Raw genomic sequence first — 20,127 nt, 5'->3', positions numbered from 1 at the left:
AGAGCGGTGACGTCACCGCTCTGCTTTCCGGCTCACAGACAGTACAGGAGGAGTGCAGAGCACAGCGCTGGAGGACAGACAGCGTTAGGTAAGTATGTAGTGTTTGTTTTTTTTACTTTTAGCATGGTAACCAGGGTAAACATCGGGTTACTAAGCGCGGCCCTGCGCTTAGTTACCCGATGTTTACCCTGGTTACCAGTGAAGACATCGCTGGATCGGTGTCACACACGCCGATCCAGCGATGTCTCCAGGGAGTCCAGCGACGAAATAAAGTTCTGGACTTTCTTCAGCGACCAACGATCTCCCAGCAGGGGCCTGATCGTTGGTCGCTGTCACACATAACGATTTAATTAACTATATCGTTGCTACGTCACAAATAGCAACGATATCGTTAACAATATCGTTATGTGTGAAGGTACCTTTACACTACGGTGTGTGAAACGTCCATCGCCGTCAGCTTCCCGTACTGTGCCAGCCCTAAAGCACAGCACAGCGTTTAAGGCAACGGTGTGCTCAGCTTTACGGGCGGGAATCACAGTGTCAGTGCGGAAAGATGACGGCGAGGGACTTGGTAGACACCTTTTTATATTAGTGGGGTATTGTAAACTTTTTATTTCAGTGATTAAAACAGTGCACTACCCAATTTTCCCTTGTTTAAAACAAAGACATCGCTGGATTGGTGTGAACTCACCAATCCAACAATGACAGCTTCTGATAAGTTACCCAAAAAATATTCCAAATCATTTGCTGATAACCAAAAAATCACAGCAGGGGCTCAATCGTTTTACGATTTCAGAAAAGACAAAGTTAAAACAACTATATCCATACTGAAATCGTTGTGTGATGGTACTTTGCGTGACATATTGAGCAATGCTGTTTGTGTTTGTAACATCTGAGTACAATGAACGACAGCCATATAAGAAAATGATAAAAAAAATAGAGATAATATTGTCACACATTGCACATCTGGTGTTACAAAGACACGATTTGTGTGTACGGCGCAAGGTGTGATTTGGTGCAAACTTTATTTGAGACAATAAAAACCAAAATTTTTTTTTTTAAAAAATATAACAAATTTATTTTGTGTTACAAAAAAAAAAAAAAAAGGGAACCCGGTTTTAAGGGGTGCCAATGTCCGCAACCAAAGGGGATTCATATCCCCCAGTTTTTTGTGATGAGGAGACCGAGGAGGAGGAAGAGGGGGAGGAAGCAGCATACTCTATGACACTAGACGGGATGCCGACATCAGTCCAGCCAGTGGATGGTGGTGGCGAGACTGCAACAGAAGCAGGTGAGAGAGGAGGAGGGACGACCAGTGTCCTTGGCTGGCTACTCCGGCTCTGGGTCGACCCAGGCTGTGTAGATGGTGTACTCCTGGTTGACCCAGGCTGGGTACTGGGTGTACTCCGTGTAGACCCAGCCTGGGTACTTGGTGTGCTCCGGGTCGACCCAGGCTGTGTTCTGGTGGTACTTTGGGGAGCAGCCATAGCCAAGGACGTAGTGCTTGTGGTCGTCATGGTCTTCTTCTTCTTCTTTTTCCTCCTCTCTCCCTCTGGGTGGGGGTCGGCTTCCCGTCTGTGCCCCCTTGAAGGCCTGTCAGGCTCGGAACTTTGGGGCTCAGTTCTGTGGTGGCGGTGGCGGCGGCGGTGGCCCTCGGCACGCGGACCTCTGTGGTGGTGCTCTGCAGCAGGAGTCGGAGTCATGGCAGCCAGCGATGGTACTGCGGGCATATTTGTCGCTGACTGCATGACCCGAGCCTGCTGCAGAGCACTGACATATAAATTGTTGCAGCCCTGCATGAACGAAATCTGGAGTTCCGGCGTAAGATGTTCCACCATGCCGTTGTGAATGGCACTAAAGAAATGTTTTGCCGGCCTCGAGAGATCCGTTTCGATGTTTTCAAGACGCCGTTCGATATTGCACATTTTATCGCACAGCGCCTTGAAACCATTCTGAAATACGGTACTCAGATGTAAAAATTCGGACATGGGCGCCCTGTCCGAGGCCCGCTGACGCTGTCGGGAAGACCCAAAGGACGGAGCAACAGAGGCCTCGGCCAGAGGAACATCTGATGGACCGGCTGCCGGTTCGCCAGATTGTGTTGTTGCAGACCTGCTCTCGCTGTGGGATGGCCGCGACAGTTCAGATGGCGCTTCACAAAGGACCGCTCTTGAGGGTCGTCTTGAGGATTGGACAGTCTCGCGGGTGCTGCTGTGTGTTCTGTGAAAACATAAGGAAACCATTAGTATAAAAAATATCACATTTCACATGCGTCAGAACATTTTACCGCCAGGTATCCATTACCGCCATTAATATTACACTATTTTTAATATTGACACTGCATATGCACCATCAATATTAAACAAACGGTATTTATTTAATTCTAAAGAGTCACCCATGTTTTTAGTTTGCAACGCCAGACAATTATGCTTAGGTTGGAACTGCCATGACGTCACGGTCATGTGAACGAGACGTCATCACAGGTCCTGCGAGCTGAGCAACCATGGGAACCTAACCAGCTTTGCAGTGGAATGTATGCCGTATCTATTATATTTAACTTTATTATGTATAAAAAATCTTAGATACACCTGGCAAGTGTGAGAAGATAAGAAATGAATAAAAAATTCAAGGTCAACGAGTGGTGAAAAGTTTAAAAAAAAAAAATTTTTTAACTTCAATCAAAAGCAGAGGATGAAACATCTGCACAATACAATAAAAAAACTATCTACGCGTTTCAGGTCTGATGTTCCCTGTCACCTGAAACACGTAGATAGAGTCTATTGTATTGTGCTGATGTTTGATCCTCTGATTATGATTCAAGAGGAGAAAAGTATGTATTTTTGCACAACTCTGTGAACTAGCCTTTTTTTACTTCATTTATATACTTGGTACTTGGCAAAATAAATGGCTGGGCAATAAGCAACGGGACTGGAATGTAGTATGTGAATATGCATGTTGTGAAAACTAGGTGTGTGAATAGGTACTATACTTACTCTCTGCTTTCAAGGACCGGTCGCAAGAACTGCAGTATACGGTTATGCTTGTACACCGAGGTCCTTGAAGCGCCAGCACCACTACGAGCCTGTCCCTCCTTTTTCAGGCCCCTCTTGAAACGGTCCTTCATGGAGCGCCATCTGGTCCTCAATTGTTTAACTGTGTATTAAAAAAAAAAAAAAAAAAGGTTTTAGATAATATATCGAAAAAGATTACGCAACCGTGTGCAATACCAATCAAAGACATCACAGACGGTTGTGTAATCCTGGCATGATGGGTCACAGCACTATTTTTTAAATACTTACGGAAACTGGCTTTGGCCTTGGCGTTAGCGCTGTCGAAGCCATCCCACAGCGTTTGTGCCACCTCCAACCACAGACGCCGCAATATGCCCTGGTCCGCGTGCTGGGGGTCACGGCTGTCCCACAACGGGCCCCGTGCTTCTATGGATGCCACCATTAGGTCAATGTTAAGTGGCTCATCCAGGGCCCGTTGTGAAACCTAGAAAAGAATGGAAAATATGAAGGTTTGAAAGAGAAAAAAATTGTCCCTATCTCCTCCACCGACACCTACTACACACAACACCACACCCTACCACCACCCCCCCAAAACCCGCAAAAAAAAAAAAAAAATTAAAGGTTTGAAATAAATACTTACGCTCCGTCCTGCAACCACAGCTTGGCCCCGTGGTCCCTGCTGCTGCTCCCTCTCTTCCTCCTGGTTCTCCTCCTCACTTGAAGAAGCCTGAAAAATAGTTTAACACAAAGTTGAGTGACCCATCTACAAATGACAGCGAAAATATAGCAAGCAATAGTAGATCATGTACTCACCGGACTCCTCAGCGGTGGGGTGCCGGAATCACTGCCGCTGGCCATGACTAATTAAAGCAGTTCTGAAATTAACAAAAAAATAACATTGACTATGCTCCTATGCACTATCATGCAATAAATAATATTAAAAAAAAAAAAGCATTTAAACCACAAATAACATTGCACTCCAACTGAACTAACGATGAGCAAACTACACTGCCACATTGATTAGATTAAAGAAACAATGGCAGAGACAACCCAATGCCAGAGTACAAAAGGCTAAAGATAAGAAAATTAACAAGTACACAATGTAGTAATCCCAAAAGATTTTTTAAAAAAAGAAAAATTACAGTATGCACGGATAAACATAAAAAACACAATATGTGGTTGTAATAAAAAATATTTCAACACGAAAAAAAATAAGGGCAGAAACATAAATACTTTACAATGAAACCAACAGTGCCGGAGAAAATAGAAGGGGATACAACGCCATACATCGCAACCAGAAACATACAACTATGTATTTACACAACCACAGTGCTGAAAATAATACACAAATTGCAATAAAAATGTAATAAAAGGCCGCAAAATCATTCTATACTACCATACTTTACAAAACAACCGACAGGGCCAGAGACAATGAAACGCCATCATATAACGGAAGAATAAAACAGCACAACTGAATACAAAAACAACACCAAACCAAAAAATGGAAACTCAAAATCAATCTTGGAAAGAACACTAATCAAGGCCGCAGACAATGAAACGCCATCCTATACACAATGCCGTACATCAAAACCAGACCAAAAAGACCACAATATCTTTAGCCACAGTGCAGAATATAAAACACTACTTGCAAAAAAAATTGTAAAAACATGTAGAAAATGCACATAATCATTCTATACTTACATCTCTGGACTGCGGATGAGAAGACAGTTGCTCTGATGTGTCTGGTCTGATGTTGCCTAATAATTCCAACCACAGTGCTGAAAATAATACACAAATTGCAATAAAAATGTAATAAAAGGCCGCAAAATCATTCTATACTACCATACTTTACAAAACAACCGACAGGGCCAGAGACAATGAAACGCCATCATATAACGGAAGAATAAAACAGCACAACTGAATACAAAAACAACACCAAACCAAAAAATGGAAACTCAAAATCAATCTTGGAAAGAACACTAATCAAGGCCGCAGACAATGAAACGCCATCCTATACACAATGCCGTACATCAAAACCAGACCAAAAAGACCACAATATCTTTAGCCACAGTGCAGAATATAAAACACTACTTGCAAAAAAAATTGTAAAAACATGTAGAAAATGCACATAATCATTCTATACTTACATCTCTGGACTGCGGATGAGAAGACAGTTGCTCTGATGTGTCTGGTCTGATGTTGCCTAATAATTCCAACCACAGTGCTGAAAATAATACACAAATTGCAATAAAAATGTAATAAAAGGCCGCAAAATCATTCTATACTACCATACTTTACAAAACAACCGACAGGGCCAGAGACAATGAAACGCCATCATATAACGGAAGAATAAAACAGCACAACTGAATACAAAAACAACACCAAACCAAAAAATGGAAACTCAAAATCAATCTTGGAAAGAACACTAATCAAGGCCGCAGACAATGAAACGCCATCCTATACACAATGCCGTACATCAAAACCAGACCAAAAAGACCACAATATCTTTAGCCACAGTGCAGAATATAAAACACTACTTGCAAAAAAAATTGTAAAAACATGTAGAAAATGCACATAATCATTCTATACTTACATCTCTGGACTGCGGATGAGAAGACAGTTGCTCTGATGTGTCTGGTCTGATGTTGCCTAATAATTCCAACCACAGTGCTGAAAATAATACACAAATTGCAATAAAAATGTAATAAAAGGCCGCAAAATCATTCTATACTACCATACTTTACAAAACAACCGACAGGGCCAGAGACAATGAAACGCCATCATATAACGGAAGAATAAAACAGCACAACTGAATACAAAAACAACACCAAACCAAAAAATGGAAACTCAAAATCAATCTTGGAAAGAACACTAATCAAGGCCGCAGACAATGAAACGCCATCCTATACACAATGCCGTACATCAAAACCAGACCAAAAAGACCACAATATCTTTAGCCACAGTGCAGAATATAAAACACTACTTGCAAAAAAAATTGTAAAAACATGTAGAAAATGCACATAATCATTCTATACTTACATCTCTGGACTGCGGATGAGAAGACAGTTGCTCTGATGTGTCTGGTCTGATGTTGCCTAATAATTCCAACCACAGTGCTGAAAATAATACACAAATTGCAATAAAAATGTAATAAAAGGCCGCAAAATCATTCTATACTACCATACTTTACAAAACAACCGACAGGGCCAGAGACAATGAAACGCCATCATATAACGGAAGAATAAAACAGCACAACTGAATACAAAAACAACACCAAACCAAAAAATGGAAACTCAAAATCAATCTTGGAAAGAACACTAATCAAGGCCGCAGACAATGAAACGCCATCCTATACACAATGCCGTACATCAAAACCAGACCAAAAAGACCACAATATCTTTAGCCACAGTGCAGAATATAAAACACTACTTGCAAAAAAAATTGTAAAAACATGTAGAAAATGCACATAATCATTCTATACTTACATCTCTGGACTGCGGATGAGAAGACAGTTGCTCTGATGTGTCTGGTCTGATGTTGCCTGTTGTGTAGCCGGCAGCAGAAGTGACAAACAATCCTACATTTTCTTTATATATGGGGGATGTTTTTCTCACTGTTTGCACTGTCTAGACACTGTCTAGACACTTTTTTGTTTCATTTTATGTTACGACGCATGCGTCGCACAACGCATGCACGACGCACACCCGCGACGCAAGTGCGTCGTCAATACGTTTCAATGGGAAATTGTAACGCATTGACGACGCACGAGCGACGCGCGCGTTTTTTTGGCGCTCCGAAAATGCAACATGTAGCGTCTCCGACGCCACCCAGGTGCGGTGTTACGACGCATGCGTCGTGCGTTTTACTGAAAACGCACGACAACGCAACGCATGCGTCCCCAATGATAAAGATAGGGGCGCATGACGCATGCGTTGTCGTGCGTCGGCGACGCAGCGTCGCATGACGCTAATGTGAACGTACCCTTAGGTAAAACATTTCCCTGCCTGTTTTTAAGCAATGTTTTACTTCACAGAAAGAATCGGCTGTGATCCCCTTCTGTAATGTCTGTGTATTCTCTTTTGCTTCCTCCCCTGCCGAGATGTGGTATGATCAGACCATGTTCCTGCACGGTCAGACACAGACATCACACAGCAGGGGCACATTTATAAGATGATCTCAGCACAGGAACATTTTATTTAAACATCCAATTGTGGAATTTATTATTATTCCATGATGTAATGATTAACCCCTTCCCGACCTGGGACACCACGTAGGCATCATGAAAGTCGGTGCCAATCCGACCTGTGACGCCTATGTGGCGTCATGGAGGGATCGCGTCCCTGCAGATCGGGTGAAAGGGTTAACTCCAATTTCACCTGATCTGCAGGGACAGGGGGAGTGGTACTTCAGCCCAGGGGGGTGGCTTCATCCCCCCCTGTGGCTACGATCACTCTGATTGGCTGTTGAAAGTGAAACAGATCAGAGTGATTTGTAATATTTCATCTATGAAAACTGTTGAAATATTACAATGCAGCCATGACCGATGCTGAAATATCATCGGCCATGGCTGGAAACCCTGATCTGCCCCCCCACCGCCACCGATCTCCTCCCCAGTCCTCCGTCCTGTGCTCTGCTCCTCTCCGTTGTCCTGTCCGCTCCCCCGTCCGATCCTTCGTGCTCCGATCCCCCCCCCCAGTGTTTTGATCTCCCCCCTCATACTTACCGATCCTCCTGGTGTCCGTCCGTCTTCTCCATGGGCGCCGCCATCTTCCAAAATGGCGGGTGCATGCACAGTGCGCCCGCCGAATTTGCCGGCAGATTCGTTCCAGGTACATTTTGATCACTGTGATAAAACCTATCACAGTGATCAAAATAAAAAAAAATAGTAAATGAACCCCCCCCCCCCTTTATCACCCCCATAGGTAGGGACAATAAAATAAAGAAAAAATAAATATATATATATATATTTACTTTTATTTTCCCACTAGGGTTAGGGTTAGAACTAGGGTTAGGGTTAGAACTAGGGTTAGGGTTAGAATTAGGCTATGTGCACACGATTTGGCAGCAGATCCGCAGCGGATTAGCCGCTGCGGATTCGTAGCAGTGTTCCATCAGGTTTACAGTAAGTACCATGTAAACCTATGGAAAACCAAATACGCTGTGCCCATGGTGCGGAAAATACCACGCGGAAACGCTGCGCTGCATTTTCCGCAGCATGTCAATTCTTTGTGCGAATTCCGCAGCGTTTTACACCTGTTCCTCAGTAGGAATCCGCAGGTGAAATTTTTCTCACATGAATCCGCAACGTGGGCACACAGCCTTAGGGTTAGGGTTGGAATTAGAGTTAGTGTTGGAATTAGGGCTAGGGTTGGAAAGGCTTGTGGTTAGGGTTATGGTTAGGGGTGTGTTGGGGTTAGGGTTGTGATTAGGGTTATGACTACAGTTGGGATTAGGGTTAGGGGTGTGTTGGGGTTAGTGTTGGAGATAGAATTGAGGGGTTTCAACTGTTTAGGCTCATCAGAGGTCTCCAAACGCAACATGGCACCACCATTGATTCCAGCCAATCTTGCGTTCAAAAAGTCAATTGGTGCTCCTACCCTTCCGAGCCCTGACGTGCGCCCAAACCGTGGTTTACCCCCACATATGGGGTACCAGCATACTCAGAACAAACTGGGCAACAACTATTGAGGTCCAATTTCTCCTGTTACCCTTGCGAAAATAAAAAATTGCTTGCTAAAACATAATTTTGGAGGAAAGAAAAATGATTTTTTTTATTTTCACGGCTCTGCGTTATAAACTTCTGTGAAGCACTTGGGGGTTCAAAGTGGTCACCACACATCTAGATAAGTTCCTTGGGGGATCTAGTTTCCAAAATGGGGTCACTGGTGGGGGTTTCTACTGTTTAGGCACATCAGGGGCTCTGCAAATGTAACGTGACGCCCGCAGACCATTCCATCAAAGTCTGCATTCCAAAAGTCACTACTTCCCTTCCGAGCCTCGACGTGTGCCCAATCAGTGGCTTACCCCCACATATGGGGTATCAGCATACTCAGGACAAACTGGGCAACAAATATTGGGGTCCACTTCTGTTACCCTTGTGAAAATAAAAATTTGCTTACTAAAACATAATTTTTGAGGAAAGAAAAATGATTTTTTTATTCTCACGGCTCTGCGTTGTAAACTTCTGTGAAGCACTTGGGGGTTCAAAGTGCTCCCCACATATCTAGATAAGTTCCTTGGGGGTCTAGTTTCCAAAATGGGGTAACTTGTGTGGGGTTTCTACTGTTTAGGCACATCAGGGGCTCTGCAAATGCAACGTAACGCCCACAGACCATTCCATCAAAGTCTGCATTCCAAAACGTCACTACTTCCCTTCTGAGCCCCGACGTGTGCCCAAACAGTGGTTCCCCCCACATATGGGGTATCAGTGTACTCAGGACAAACTGGACAACAACTTTTGGGGTCCAATTTCTCCTGTTACTCTTGTGAAAATAAAAAATTGCGGGCTAAAAATAATTTTTGAGGAAAGAAAAATGATTTTTTATTTCACGGCTCTGCGTTATAAACTTCTGTGAAGCACTTGGGGGTTTAAAGTGGTCACCGCACATCTAGATTAGTTCCATGGGAGGTCTAGTTTCCAAAATGGGGTCACATGTGGGGGAGCTCCAATGTTTAGGCACACAGGGGCTCTCCAAACGCGACATGGTGTCCACTAACGATTGGAGCTAATTTTTCATTCAAAAAGTCAAATGGCGCTCCTTCCCTTCTGAGCCCTGCCGTGTGCCCAAACAGTAGTTTACCCCCACATGTGAGGTATCAGTGTACTCAGGAGAAATTGCCCAATACATTTTAGGATCCATTTTATCCTGATGCCCATGTGGAAATGAACAAATTGAGGCCAAAATAATTTTTTTGTGAAAAAAAAGTACTTTTTCATATTTACGAATCAATTTGTGAAGCACCTGGGGGTTCAAAGTGCTCACTATGCATCTAGATAAGTTCCTTGGGGGTCTAGTTTCTAAAATGGGGTCACTTGTGGGGAAGCTCCAATCTTTAGGTACACAGGGTCTCTCCAAACGCGACATGGTGTCAGCTAACGATTGGAGCTAATTTTTCTTTCAAAAGTCAAATGGCGCTCCTTCCGAGCCTTGCCGTGTGCACAAACAGTGGTTTGTGACCACATATGAGGTATCGGTGTACTCAGGAGAAATTGCACAACACATTTTAGGATCCATTTTATCCTGTTGCCCATGTGAATATGAAAAGATTGAGGCTAAAAGAAATTTTTTGTGAAAAAAAGTACTTTTTCATTTTTATGGATCAATTTGTGAAGCACCTTGGGGTTCAAAGTGCTCACTATGCATCTAGATAAGCTCCTTGGGGGTTTAGTTTCCAAAATGGGGTCACTTGTGGGGGAGCTCCAATGTTTAGGCACACTGGGGCTCTCCAAACGCGAAATGGTGTCCGCTAAAGATTGGAGCCAATTTTTCATTGAAAAAGTCAAATGGCGCTCCTTCCCGCCCTGTTGTGCGCCCAAACAGTGGTTTCCCCCCACATATGGGGTTTCAGCGTACTCAGGACAAATTGTACAATAACTTTTGGAGTCCAGTTTCAATTTTTACCCTCGGGAAAATAAAAAAATTGTTGCTAAAACATCATTTTTGTGACTAAAAAGTTAAATGTTAATTTTTTCCTTCCATGTTGCTTCTGCTGCTGTGAAGCACCTGAAGGGTTAATAAACTTCTTGAATGTGGTTTTGAGCACCTAGAGGGGTGCAGTTTTGAGAATGGTGTCACTTTTGGGTATTTTCAGCCATATAGAACCATCAAACTGACTTCAAATGTGAGGTGGTCCCTAAAAACAATGGTTTTGTAAATTTTGTTGTAAAAATGAGAAATCGCTAGTCAAATTTTAACCCTTATAACTTCCTAGCAAAAAAAAAATGTTTTTTCCAAAATTGTGCTGATGTAAAGTAGACATGTGGGTAATGTGATTTATTAACAATTTTGTGTCACATAACTCTCTGGTTTAACAGAATAAAAATTAAAAATTTGAAAATTGCGAAATTTTCAAAATTTTCGCCAAATTTCCATTTTTTTCACAAATAAACGCAAAAATTATCGACCTAAATTTACCACTAACATGAAGCCCAATATGTCATGAAAAAACAATCTCTGTTATGAACTGGTAGTTTAGGAGCAACATGAGACGAGCTCTGAAGGAGGTGGTACCTGTACTGACCGCAGTCCCTAAGCTCAACACAACACTAGAAGTAGCCGTGGGATGCTCCTGTCACTCCCTAGGCACCTCGTCACAGCCTGAGAATTAACTACCCCTAAAGATAGAAACATGAAAACTATCTTGCCTCAGAGAAAATCCCCAAAGGATAGATAGCCCCCCACAAGTAATGACTGTGAGTGGAGAGGGAAAAGACATACACAGAATGAAACCAGGATGTAGCACAGGAGGCCAGTCTAGCTAGATAGAAAGGACAGGATAGAATACTGTGCGGTCAGTATTAAAAACTACAAAAATCCACACAGAGTTTACAAAAGTCTCCACACCTGACTAAAGGTGTGGAGGGTAAATCTGCTTCCCAGAGCTTCCAGCTTAACTGAATTAATCCATACTGACAAGCTGGACAAAACATAGAATGCAAAGAACGAATAAGTCCACAACATGTGGACAGAAAAGAGCAAAGCAAGGACTTATCTTTGCAGAACTGGTCAGGATATCAGGGAAATCCAAGAGAGATGTGAATCCAACCAGGAACCATTGACAAGTGGCACTGGCTGAAGAGAAGAGCCAGGCATAAATAGCCGAGCAGAAAGACAATCAGTGGAAGCAGCTGCAGACTGCTAAATCCAAGGAGCAGCCATTCCACTTAAAACCACCGGAGGGAGCCCAAGAGCAGAACTCACAAAAGTGCCACTTACAACCACCGGAGGGAGCCCAAGAGCGGAATTCACAACAGTACCCCCCCCTTGACGAGGGGCCACCGAACCCTCACCAGAGCCCCCAGGCCGATCAGGACAAGCCAAGTGAAAAGCACGAACCAAATCGGCGGCATGGACATCGGAGGCAACAACCCAAGAATTATCCTCCTGGCCATAACCCTTCCACTTGACAAGAACCTGAAGCCTCAAAAAATGAGAATCCAAAATTTTCTCAACCTCATATTCCAACTCTCCCTCGCCCAACACCGGGGCAGGAGGATCAACCGAGGGAACAACGGGCACCACATATCTCCGCAACAAAGATCTATGGAAAACATTATGAATGGCAAAAGAGGCTGGAAGAGCCAAACGAAAAGACACCGGATTGATAATTTCAGAAATATTATAAGGACCAATAAACCGAGGCTTAAACTTAGGGGAAGAAACCTTCATAGGAACATGACGAGAAGACAACCAAACCAAATCACCCACACGAAGCCGGGGACCAACACACCGACGGCGGTTAGCAAAACGTTGAGCCTTTTCCTGAGACAACGTCAAATTGTCCACCACATGAGTCCAAATCTGCTGCAGCCTGTCCACCACAGAATCCACACCAGGACAATCAGAAGGCTCAACCTGCCCTGAAGAAAAACGAGGATGAAAACCAAAATTACAAAAGAAAGGTGAAACCAAAGTAGCCGAACTAGCCCTATTATTATGGGCAAACTCGGCCAACGGCAAGAAAGCCACCCAATCATCCTGATCAGCAGACACAAAGCATCTCAAATAGGTTTCCAAGGTCTGATTAGTTCGCTCAGTTTGGCCATTAGTCTGAGGATGAAACGCCGAAGAAAAAGACAAATCAATGCCCATCCTAGCACAAAAGGCCCGCCAAAACCTAGACACAAACTGAGAACCTCTGACAGACACAATATTCTCCGGAATGCCATGCAAACGAACCACATGCTGAAAAAACAATGGAACCAAATCTGAGGAGGAAGGCAACTTAGGCAAAGGTACCAGATGGACCATTTTAGAGAACCGGTCACAAACAACTCAGATAACAGACATCTTCTGGGAAACAGGAAGATCCGAAATAAAATCCATGAACAGCAAGGCTTGGCCCGGGCGCAAGTCCCACAGGACTGCACAAATGCACGCACATCGCGTGACAAGGAAGGCCACCAAAAGGACCTAGCAACCAAATCTCTGGTACCAAAAATCCCAGGATGACCAGCCAACACAGAACAATGAACCTCAGAAATTACCTTACTTGTCCATCTATCAGGAACAAACAGCTTCCCCACTGGACAGCGGTCATCAGCCTGAAATTCCCGAAGCACCCGCCGCAAATCAGGGGAGATGGCAGAAAGAATCACCCCTTCCTTAAGAATGCCAACCGGCTCAAGGACTTCAGGAGAATCAGGCAAAAAACTCCTAGAGAGGGCATCAGCCTTAACATTCTTAGATCCCGGAAGATACGAGACCACAAAATCAAAACGGGAGAAAAACAGGGACCATCGAGCCTGTCTAGGATTCAGCCGCTTGGCCGACTCGAGGTAAATCAGATTCTTATGATCAGTCAAGACCACAACGAGGTGCTTAGCTCCCTCAAGCCAATGTCGCCACTCCTCAAACGTCCACTTCATAGCCAACAACTCCCGATTGCCGACATCATAATTGCGTTCCGCAGGCGAAAACTTTCTGGAAAAAAAAGCACACGGTTTCATCAAAGAACCATCAGAATCCTTCTGAGACAAAACGGCCCCTGCCCCAATCACAGACGCGTCAAGCTCAACCTGAAAAGGAAGAGAAACATCCGGCTGACGCAACACAGGGGCAGAAGTAAATCGGCGTTTAAGCTCCCGAAAGGCCTCAACAGCCGCAGAGGACCAATTCGTCACATCAGCGCCTTTCTTCGTCAAATCATTAAGGGCTTAACCACACTGGAAAAGTTGGCAATGAAACGGCGATAGAAATTAGCAAAGCCCAAAAATTTTTGAAGGCTCTTCACAGATGTGGGTTGAATCCAGTCATGAATAGCTTGGACCTTAACAGGATCCATTTCCATAGACGAGGGAGAAAAAATAAAACCCAAAAAAGAGACCTTCTGAACTCCAAATAGGCACTTAGACCCCTTCACAAATAAAGCATTATCACGAAGGATCTGGAATACCATCCTGACCTACTTCACATGAGACTCCCAATCATCGGAAAAAATCAAAATATCATCCAAATATACAACCATGAATTTATCAAGATAATTGCGGAAAATATCATGCATGAAAGATTGGAACACAGATGGAGCATTAGAGAGCCTGAATGGCATCACGAGGTATTCAAAATGGCCTTCGGGCGTATTAAATGCAGTTTTCCATTCGTCACCCTGCTTAATACGAACAAGATTATATGCCCCTCGAAGGTCAATCTTAATAAACCAACTAGCCCCCTTAATCTGAGCAAACAAATCAGAAAGCAAAGGCAAGGGGTATTGGAATTTGACCGTGATCTTATTAAGAAGACGATAATCTATACAGGGTCTCAAGATCCATCCTTCTTAGCAACAAAAAAGAAACCCGCTCCCAATGGTGACGAAGACGGCCGAATATGCCCCTTCTCCAAAGATTCCTTAATATAACTCCGCATGGCGGCATGCTCTGGCACAGACAGATTGAAAGTCGGCCCTTAGGGAACTTACAACCTGGAATCAAGTTAATAGCACAATCACAGTCCCTATGTGGAGGAAGGGAACTGGACTTGGGCTCATCAAATACAATCTGGAAATCCGACAAAAACTCAGGGACCTCAGAAGAGGAGGAAGAGGGGGAAGAGGAAATTGACATCAAAGGAACATCACTATGTACCCCTTGACAACCCCAACTAGTCACAGACATAGTTTTCCAATCCAGCACCGGATTATGTTCCTGTAACCATGGAAAACCCAGTACAACAACATGATGCAGGCTATGCAACACCAGAAAACGGCAATCTTCCTGATGTGCTGGAGCCATGCCCATGGTCATCTGCGTCCAGTACTGAGGTTTATCCTTGGCCAATAGTGTAGCATCAATGCCCCTCAAAGGAATAGGGCTCTGCAAAGGCTGCAAGGAAAAACCACAGCGCCTGGCGAATTCTAAGGCTATTAAGTTCAGGGCAGCGCCTGAATCCACAAATGCCATGACAGAAAAGGACGACAATGAGCAAATCAGGGTCACAGATAAAAGAAATTTAGGCTGTACAGTACTGATGGTAACAGACCTAGCGACCCTCTTAGTACGCTTAGGGCAATCAGAAATAGATAAAAGAAATTTAGGCTGTACAGTACTGATGGTAACAGACCTAGCAACCCTCTTAGTACGCTTAGGGCAATCAGAAATAACATGAGCAGAATCACCACAGTAAAAACACAACCTATTCTGACGTCTGAATTCCTGCCGTTCTGTTCTAGTCAAAATCCTATCACATTGCATAGGTTCAGGACTCTGCTCAGAGGACACTGCCATATGGTGCACAGCTTTGCGCTCGCGCAGACGCCGATCAATCTGAATGGCTAGAGACATAGATTCGCTCAAACCAGCAGGCGTAGGGAAGCCCACCATAACATCTTTAAGGGCTTCAGAAAGACCTTTTCTGAAAATAGCAGCCAGAGCATCCTCATTCCATTTAGTGAGCACAGACCATTTTCTAAATTTCTGGCAGTATAATTCTGCCGCTTCCTGACCTTGACACAGGGCCAACAGGGTTTTTTCTTCATGATCCACAGAATTAGGTTCGTCATACAATAATCCGAGCGCTTGAAAAAATGCGTCTACATTCAGCAATGCCGGATCCCCTGATTCAAGGGAGAATGCCCAGTCCTGAAGGTCACCACGCAGCAAGGATATGATGATTTTAACTTGCTGAATGGGATCACCAGAAGAACGGGGTTTCAAAGCAAAAAACAATTTGCAGTTATTTTTAAAGTTCAAAAACTTGGATCTGTCCCCAAAAAAAACAAATCAGGAGTAGGAATTTTAGGCTCCAAAGCCGGAGTCTGGACAACATAATCTTGGTTACTCTGTACTCTTGCAGCAAGTTGATCCACATGAGAAAACAAACCCTGAACATCCATGCCAGAGCATAAATCCTGAACCACCCAGAGATCAAGAGGAAAAAAAGGACAAAACAGAGCACAGAAAAAAAAATGGCTCAGAATTTTTTTTTCCTTCTTTTGAGATGCATTTAATTCATTTTTGGCCACTTGTACTGTTATGAACTGGTGGTTTAGGAGCAACATGGGACGAGCTCTGAAGGAGGTGGTACCTGTACTGACCGCAGTCCCTAAGCTCAACACAACACTAGAAGTAGCCGTGGGATGCTCCTGTCACTCCCTAGGCACCTCGTCACAGCCTGAGAATTAACTACACCTAAAGATAGAAACATGAAAACTATCTTGCCTCAGAGAAAATCCCCAAAGGATAGATAGCCCCCCACAAGTAATGACTGTGAGTGGAGAGGGAAAAGACATACACAGAATGAAACCAGGATGTAGCACAGGAGGCCAGTCTAGCTAGATAGAAAGGACAGGATTGAATACTGTGCGGTCAGTATTAAAAACTACAAAAATCCACACAGAGTTTACAAAAGTCTCCACACCTGACTAAAGGTGTGGAGGGTAAATCTGCTTCCCAGAGCTTCCAGCTTAACTGAATTAATCCATACTGACAAGCTGGACAAAACATAGAATGCACAGAACGAATTAGTCCACAACATGTGGACAGAAAAGAGCAAAGCAAGGACTTATCTTTGCAGAACTGGTCAGGATATCAGGGAAATCCAAGAGAGATGTGAATCCAACCAGGAACCATTGACAAGTGGCACTGGCTGAAGAGAAGAGCCAGGCATAAATAGCCGAGCAGAAAGAATCAGTGGAAGCAGCTGCAGACTGCTAAATCCAAGGAGCAGCCATTCCACTTAAAACCACCGGAGGGAGCCCAAGAGCAGAACTCACAAAAGTGCCACTTACAACCACCGGAGGGAGCCCAAGAGCGGAATTCACAACAAATCTCAGAACCGCTAGGATCCGTTGAAGCGTTCCTGATTTATTACCTCATAAAGGGACACTGGTCAGAATTGCAAAAAACGGCCAGGTCATTAAGGTCAAAATAGGCTGGGTCATGAAGGGGTTAAAATGAACTTTTGTTCACGGGGCAACCCCATGAAGGTATGCCAAAAACAATGAGTACATGCACTGCAACGTCTAAACAACCTTCTGTGCATATGTTCAGACTTTTTAAGCTTTTTATAACTGCTTCAGGCTTCGAAAGCAGTTAGGGCTCGCTCACGCTGGCATATGGCATCCGATGATCCTGTCATGCGAGAGCATCGGATATATGAAAATGACCCTCGGCTCAAACTCTGCTGCGAGCGTGATCCAAATGTCATTTTACTGTGATCCGATTCTCTCGCATGCAAGAATCGGATCACATGGGCGGAGAAGATGGAGATCTTCGTTTCTCCATCTTCTCCATTGTATGTGGAGAGAAGCCACGGACTGGTCTCCAGCACGGCTCGGTCCCCGGCGGCTTTTCAAGTGTTTTTCTTTGAAATGGCGCAGTGTGGCCTTGGATGATGCAGCATCTATCAGCTGTTAGGTTTACTTTAAAGACAAAAACTTCATGTTGCCATGATTTTGAATAATGTTCAGCTCTCTTATAAATGAATATAACTGAGATTATATGGTTCTTCTCCGTACTAAGTAATCAACAGTATTGTTCTAAGCGCATAGGCTGACTATTGTATTTACATACTGATACAGGCTGGTGCCCAGAATATAACACCGAAATAAGCAACAAGAAAATTCTACAAAATGGACTGACAAGATGAATACTTTTACTCATTTATTGTGTTCAAGCTTTAGCTGAAATAAATTGCTGCAAAGTAAAATAAATTTTGATTCATTGTTAGTTTTGCTTAAAAGGTTTATTTAATCTTCAGGAGTACACTGCTCCTCTGCCTCTCGGGTTCTTGATTGCCGGGGGAGGTAGTAGTGCACTCCTGAATAGAGATGAGAGAATTTGATCGGGTCATGGTTTATTCGACAAGCTATAACACTTACCGAATAAGCTGCAGAGGGAACTCGGCTTCCTGGATGGCTCTGGCTGATCAGCTCTCATGACACATGTATGGAGATCCCGTTCGTTGGGCTCTCCACGCACGTGTTGTGACTGTCACACAGCCGCGACACGTGCAGCTGCGGAGCCAATAAGCTCCATGTATCTGGGTTCCCTGTGCAGCTTATTGGGTAAAAGCTATAGCTTGCCGAATAAGCCTTGACACGATCAAATTCGCTCATCTCTACCCCTGAAGAACTGGAAATTCAGACCAGCGCTGGTCACGCCACTGGCCTGAATTGTTTGCTCTCCCATGCTGCAAACAGAGGAAACTTTGCGCCTGAAAACTCTGGAATACAGGATCACAGAAGGTGACCGGATCCAGTGACCAGTCACCTTCAGGGCTGTGCTTGCAAGATGAACAGTAAACAGCCTGCAAGTGCATTATACTTGCTTATGATACCAACCACCTCTGATGGACTGCAGAAGTGGCTGGCAACCTAAGCAACAAGTAGTAAATAGTGATTAGTGAACATGCACGGATAAAATGTTACCATACCATATGATTCTCCTCTCTGAAACCTCAACGTATGAAACGTACTATAGTTCAAATGGGAAAAGACCAGAGTGTTCCTTAGGCTGGTTTCACATTTGCGGACGAGGGCTTTGCGGAGGGCTGTGTAGTTCCTCTGATAAGCCCCGCCCACTGCTGTGCCTCTTCCTTTAGCTCCGCTTACGCTGGCATGCGTCCTGCGTACCCTATCTTTAACATTGGGTGCACAGGCCATGCGGATGTATGCGGATGCCTCTGCATGTGTCATTTTTTCGCTGCGCCGACCTGCATTGAACGCAATATGTTGCATTTTGTTGCGGTCGGCTCAGCATCAAAACGATGCATGCGGAGGCATCTGCATACATCCGCATGGCCTGCGTACCCAATGTTAAAGATATGGTACGCTGGACGCATGCCAATGTAGGCAGAGCTGAAGGAAGAGGCGCGTCACTAGGTGGGGCTTAATGGAGGAACTACGCAGCCCTCCGCAAAGCCCTCGTCCGCAAATGTGAAACTAGCCTTAGAGCTACAGAATTGATGATATGTCAAAGTCATAATGGCAAAGTTGGAATTCCTAGGATTGTAGGGTCCCCTGTTGTAAACTAGCATTCCATTAAAGGGATTCTGTTACCAAGTTTTTGTTATGTAATATGAGAGCAGCATGATGCTGGAGACACAAAGACCCCGATTCCAGTGATGTGTCACTTACTGGTCTGCATGATCGAATTTGATATGATCTCAGTTTTCTCTGCTGCAAATCTAGCAGTTTTCTGAATGCTGAGCCATGTTTAATTCCACTTACACCACTGATTAGCAGCTTTCTGATTATTGAGAGAAAGCTGCAAATCAGTGGTGGAGGCTGGGTTAGATAGAACAGTTGAATAGGAGACATGAGACATCTAGTCCTGTAGTGATAAGCTCTTGCTGATGAAATACTCATTTTATTGAAGCAACACACAGCCTAGCAAGTGACATATCATGCTGCTCTCGGATTATATAGCATAAAATCTGCTAATAGATTCCTTTTAATAACTATTATGTTTATTCCCGTGCACATTTCAGTTTAGGCATACATCATAAAAATTAAGTGGTTCATAAGAGTAGTGTTCTGGGAAACATATGACAAGTAAGAGAGCTATAGTGTTGTATGGCTATTGTAATAGTATAAGTTTTGTGAAAATTGCAAGGCTTTTGTGAGACAGGCACAAGTCTTTCCCTTAGGCCGTTTTCACACGTCAGTGGCTCCGGTACGTGAGGTGACAGTTTCCTCACGTACCGGAGACACTGACTCACGTAGACACATTAAAATCAATGTGTCTCTGCACATGTCAGCATGTTTTCACGGACAGTGTGTCCGTTTGAAAAACACGGAGACATGTCAGTGTTCGTGGGAGCACACGTATTACATGGACCCATTAAAGTCAATGGGTCCGTGTAAAACACGTACCGCACACGGATGCTGTCCGTGTGCCGTGCAGGAGACAGTGCTACAGTAAGTGCTGTCCCCCAGCGTGGTGCCGAAGCCGCCATTC

The 20,127-nt window shown here is 44.1% G+C and overlaps 2 protein-coding genes across 5 annotated transcripts in view; both read right to left on the bottom strand.

Moving 5' to 3' along the window:
• Positions 1 to 20,127, bottom strand: part of CDH24 (cadherin 24) — a 213,542-nt gene that overhangs the window by 101,297 nt on the left and 92,118 nt on the right. The gene's annotated exons all lie outside the window — the stretch shown is intronic.
• LOC138673083 (pneumococcal serine-rich repeat protein-like) lies at positions 990 to 6,989 on the bottom strand. 4 transcript variants are annotated; one of them, XM_069761689.1, is made up of 7 exons: positions 5,159 to 6,989; positions 4,713 to 4,789; positions 3,825 to 3,886; positions 3,652 to 3,738; positions 3,300 to 3,495; positions 2,994 to 3,153; positions 990 to 2,220 (listed from the first exon to the last, which is right to left on the bottom strand). In XM_069761689.1, the coding sequence occupies exons 3-7, from the start codon at positions 3,867 to 3,869 to the stop codon at positions 1,119 to 1,121; spliced, it is 1,590 nt and encodes a 529-aa protein (XP_069617790.1). In that variant the 5' UTR covers positions 3,870 to 3,886; positions 4,713 to 4,789; positions 5,159 to 6,989; the 3' UTR covers positions 990 to 1,118. The 4 variants fall into 4 exon arrangements, with proteins under 4 accessions (XP_069617790.1, XP_069617799.1, XP_069617782.1 ...); XM_069761698.1 differs by having other exon boundaries at positions 4,713 to 6,127; positions 6,497 to 6,989; XM_069761681.1 differs by having other exon boundaries at positions 4,713 to 6,989.

Source organism: Ranitomeya imitator, chromosome 1 (assembly GCF_032444005.1).
Source record: "Ranitomeya imitator isolate aRanImi1 chromosome 1, aRanImi1.pri, whole genome shotgun sequence".
In the NCBI taxonomy this organism is placed as follows: Eukaryota; Metazoa; Chordata; class Amphibia; order Anura; family Dendrobatidae; genus Ranitomeya; species Ranitomeya imitator.
The sequence above is the reverse complement of the archived record's forward strand: the minus strand, read 5'-3'. Positions and strand labels throughout refer to the sequence as shown.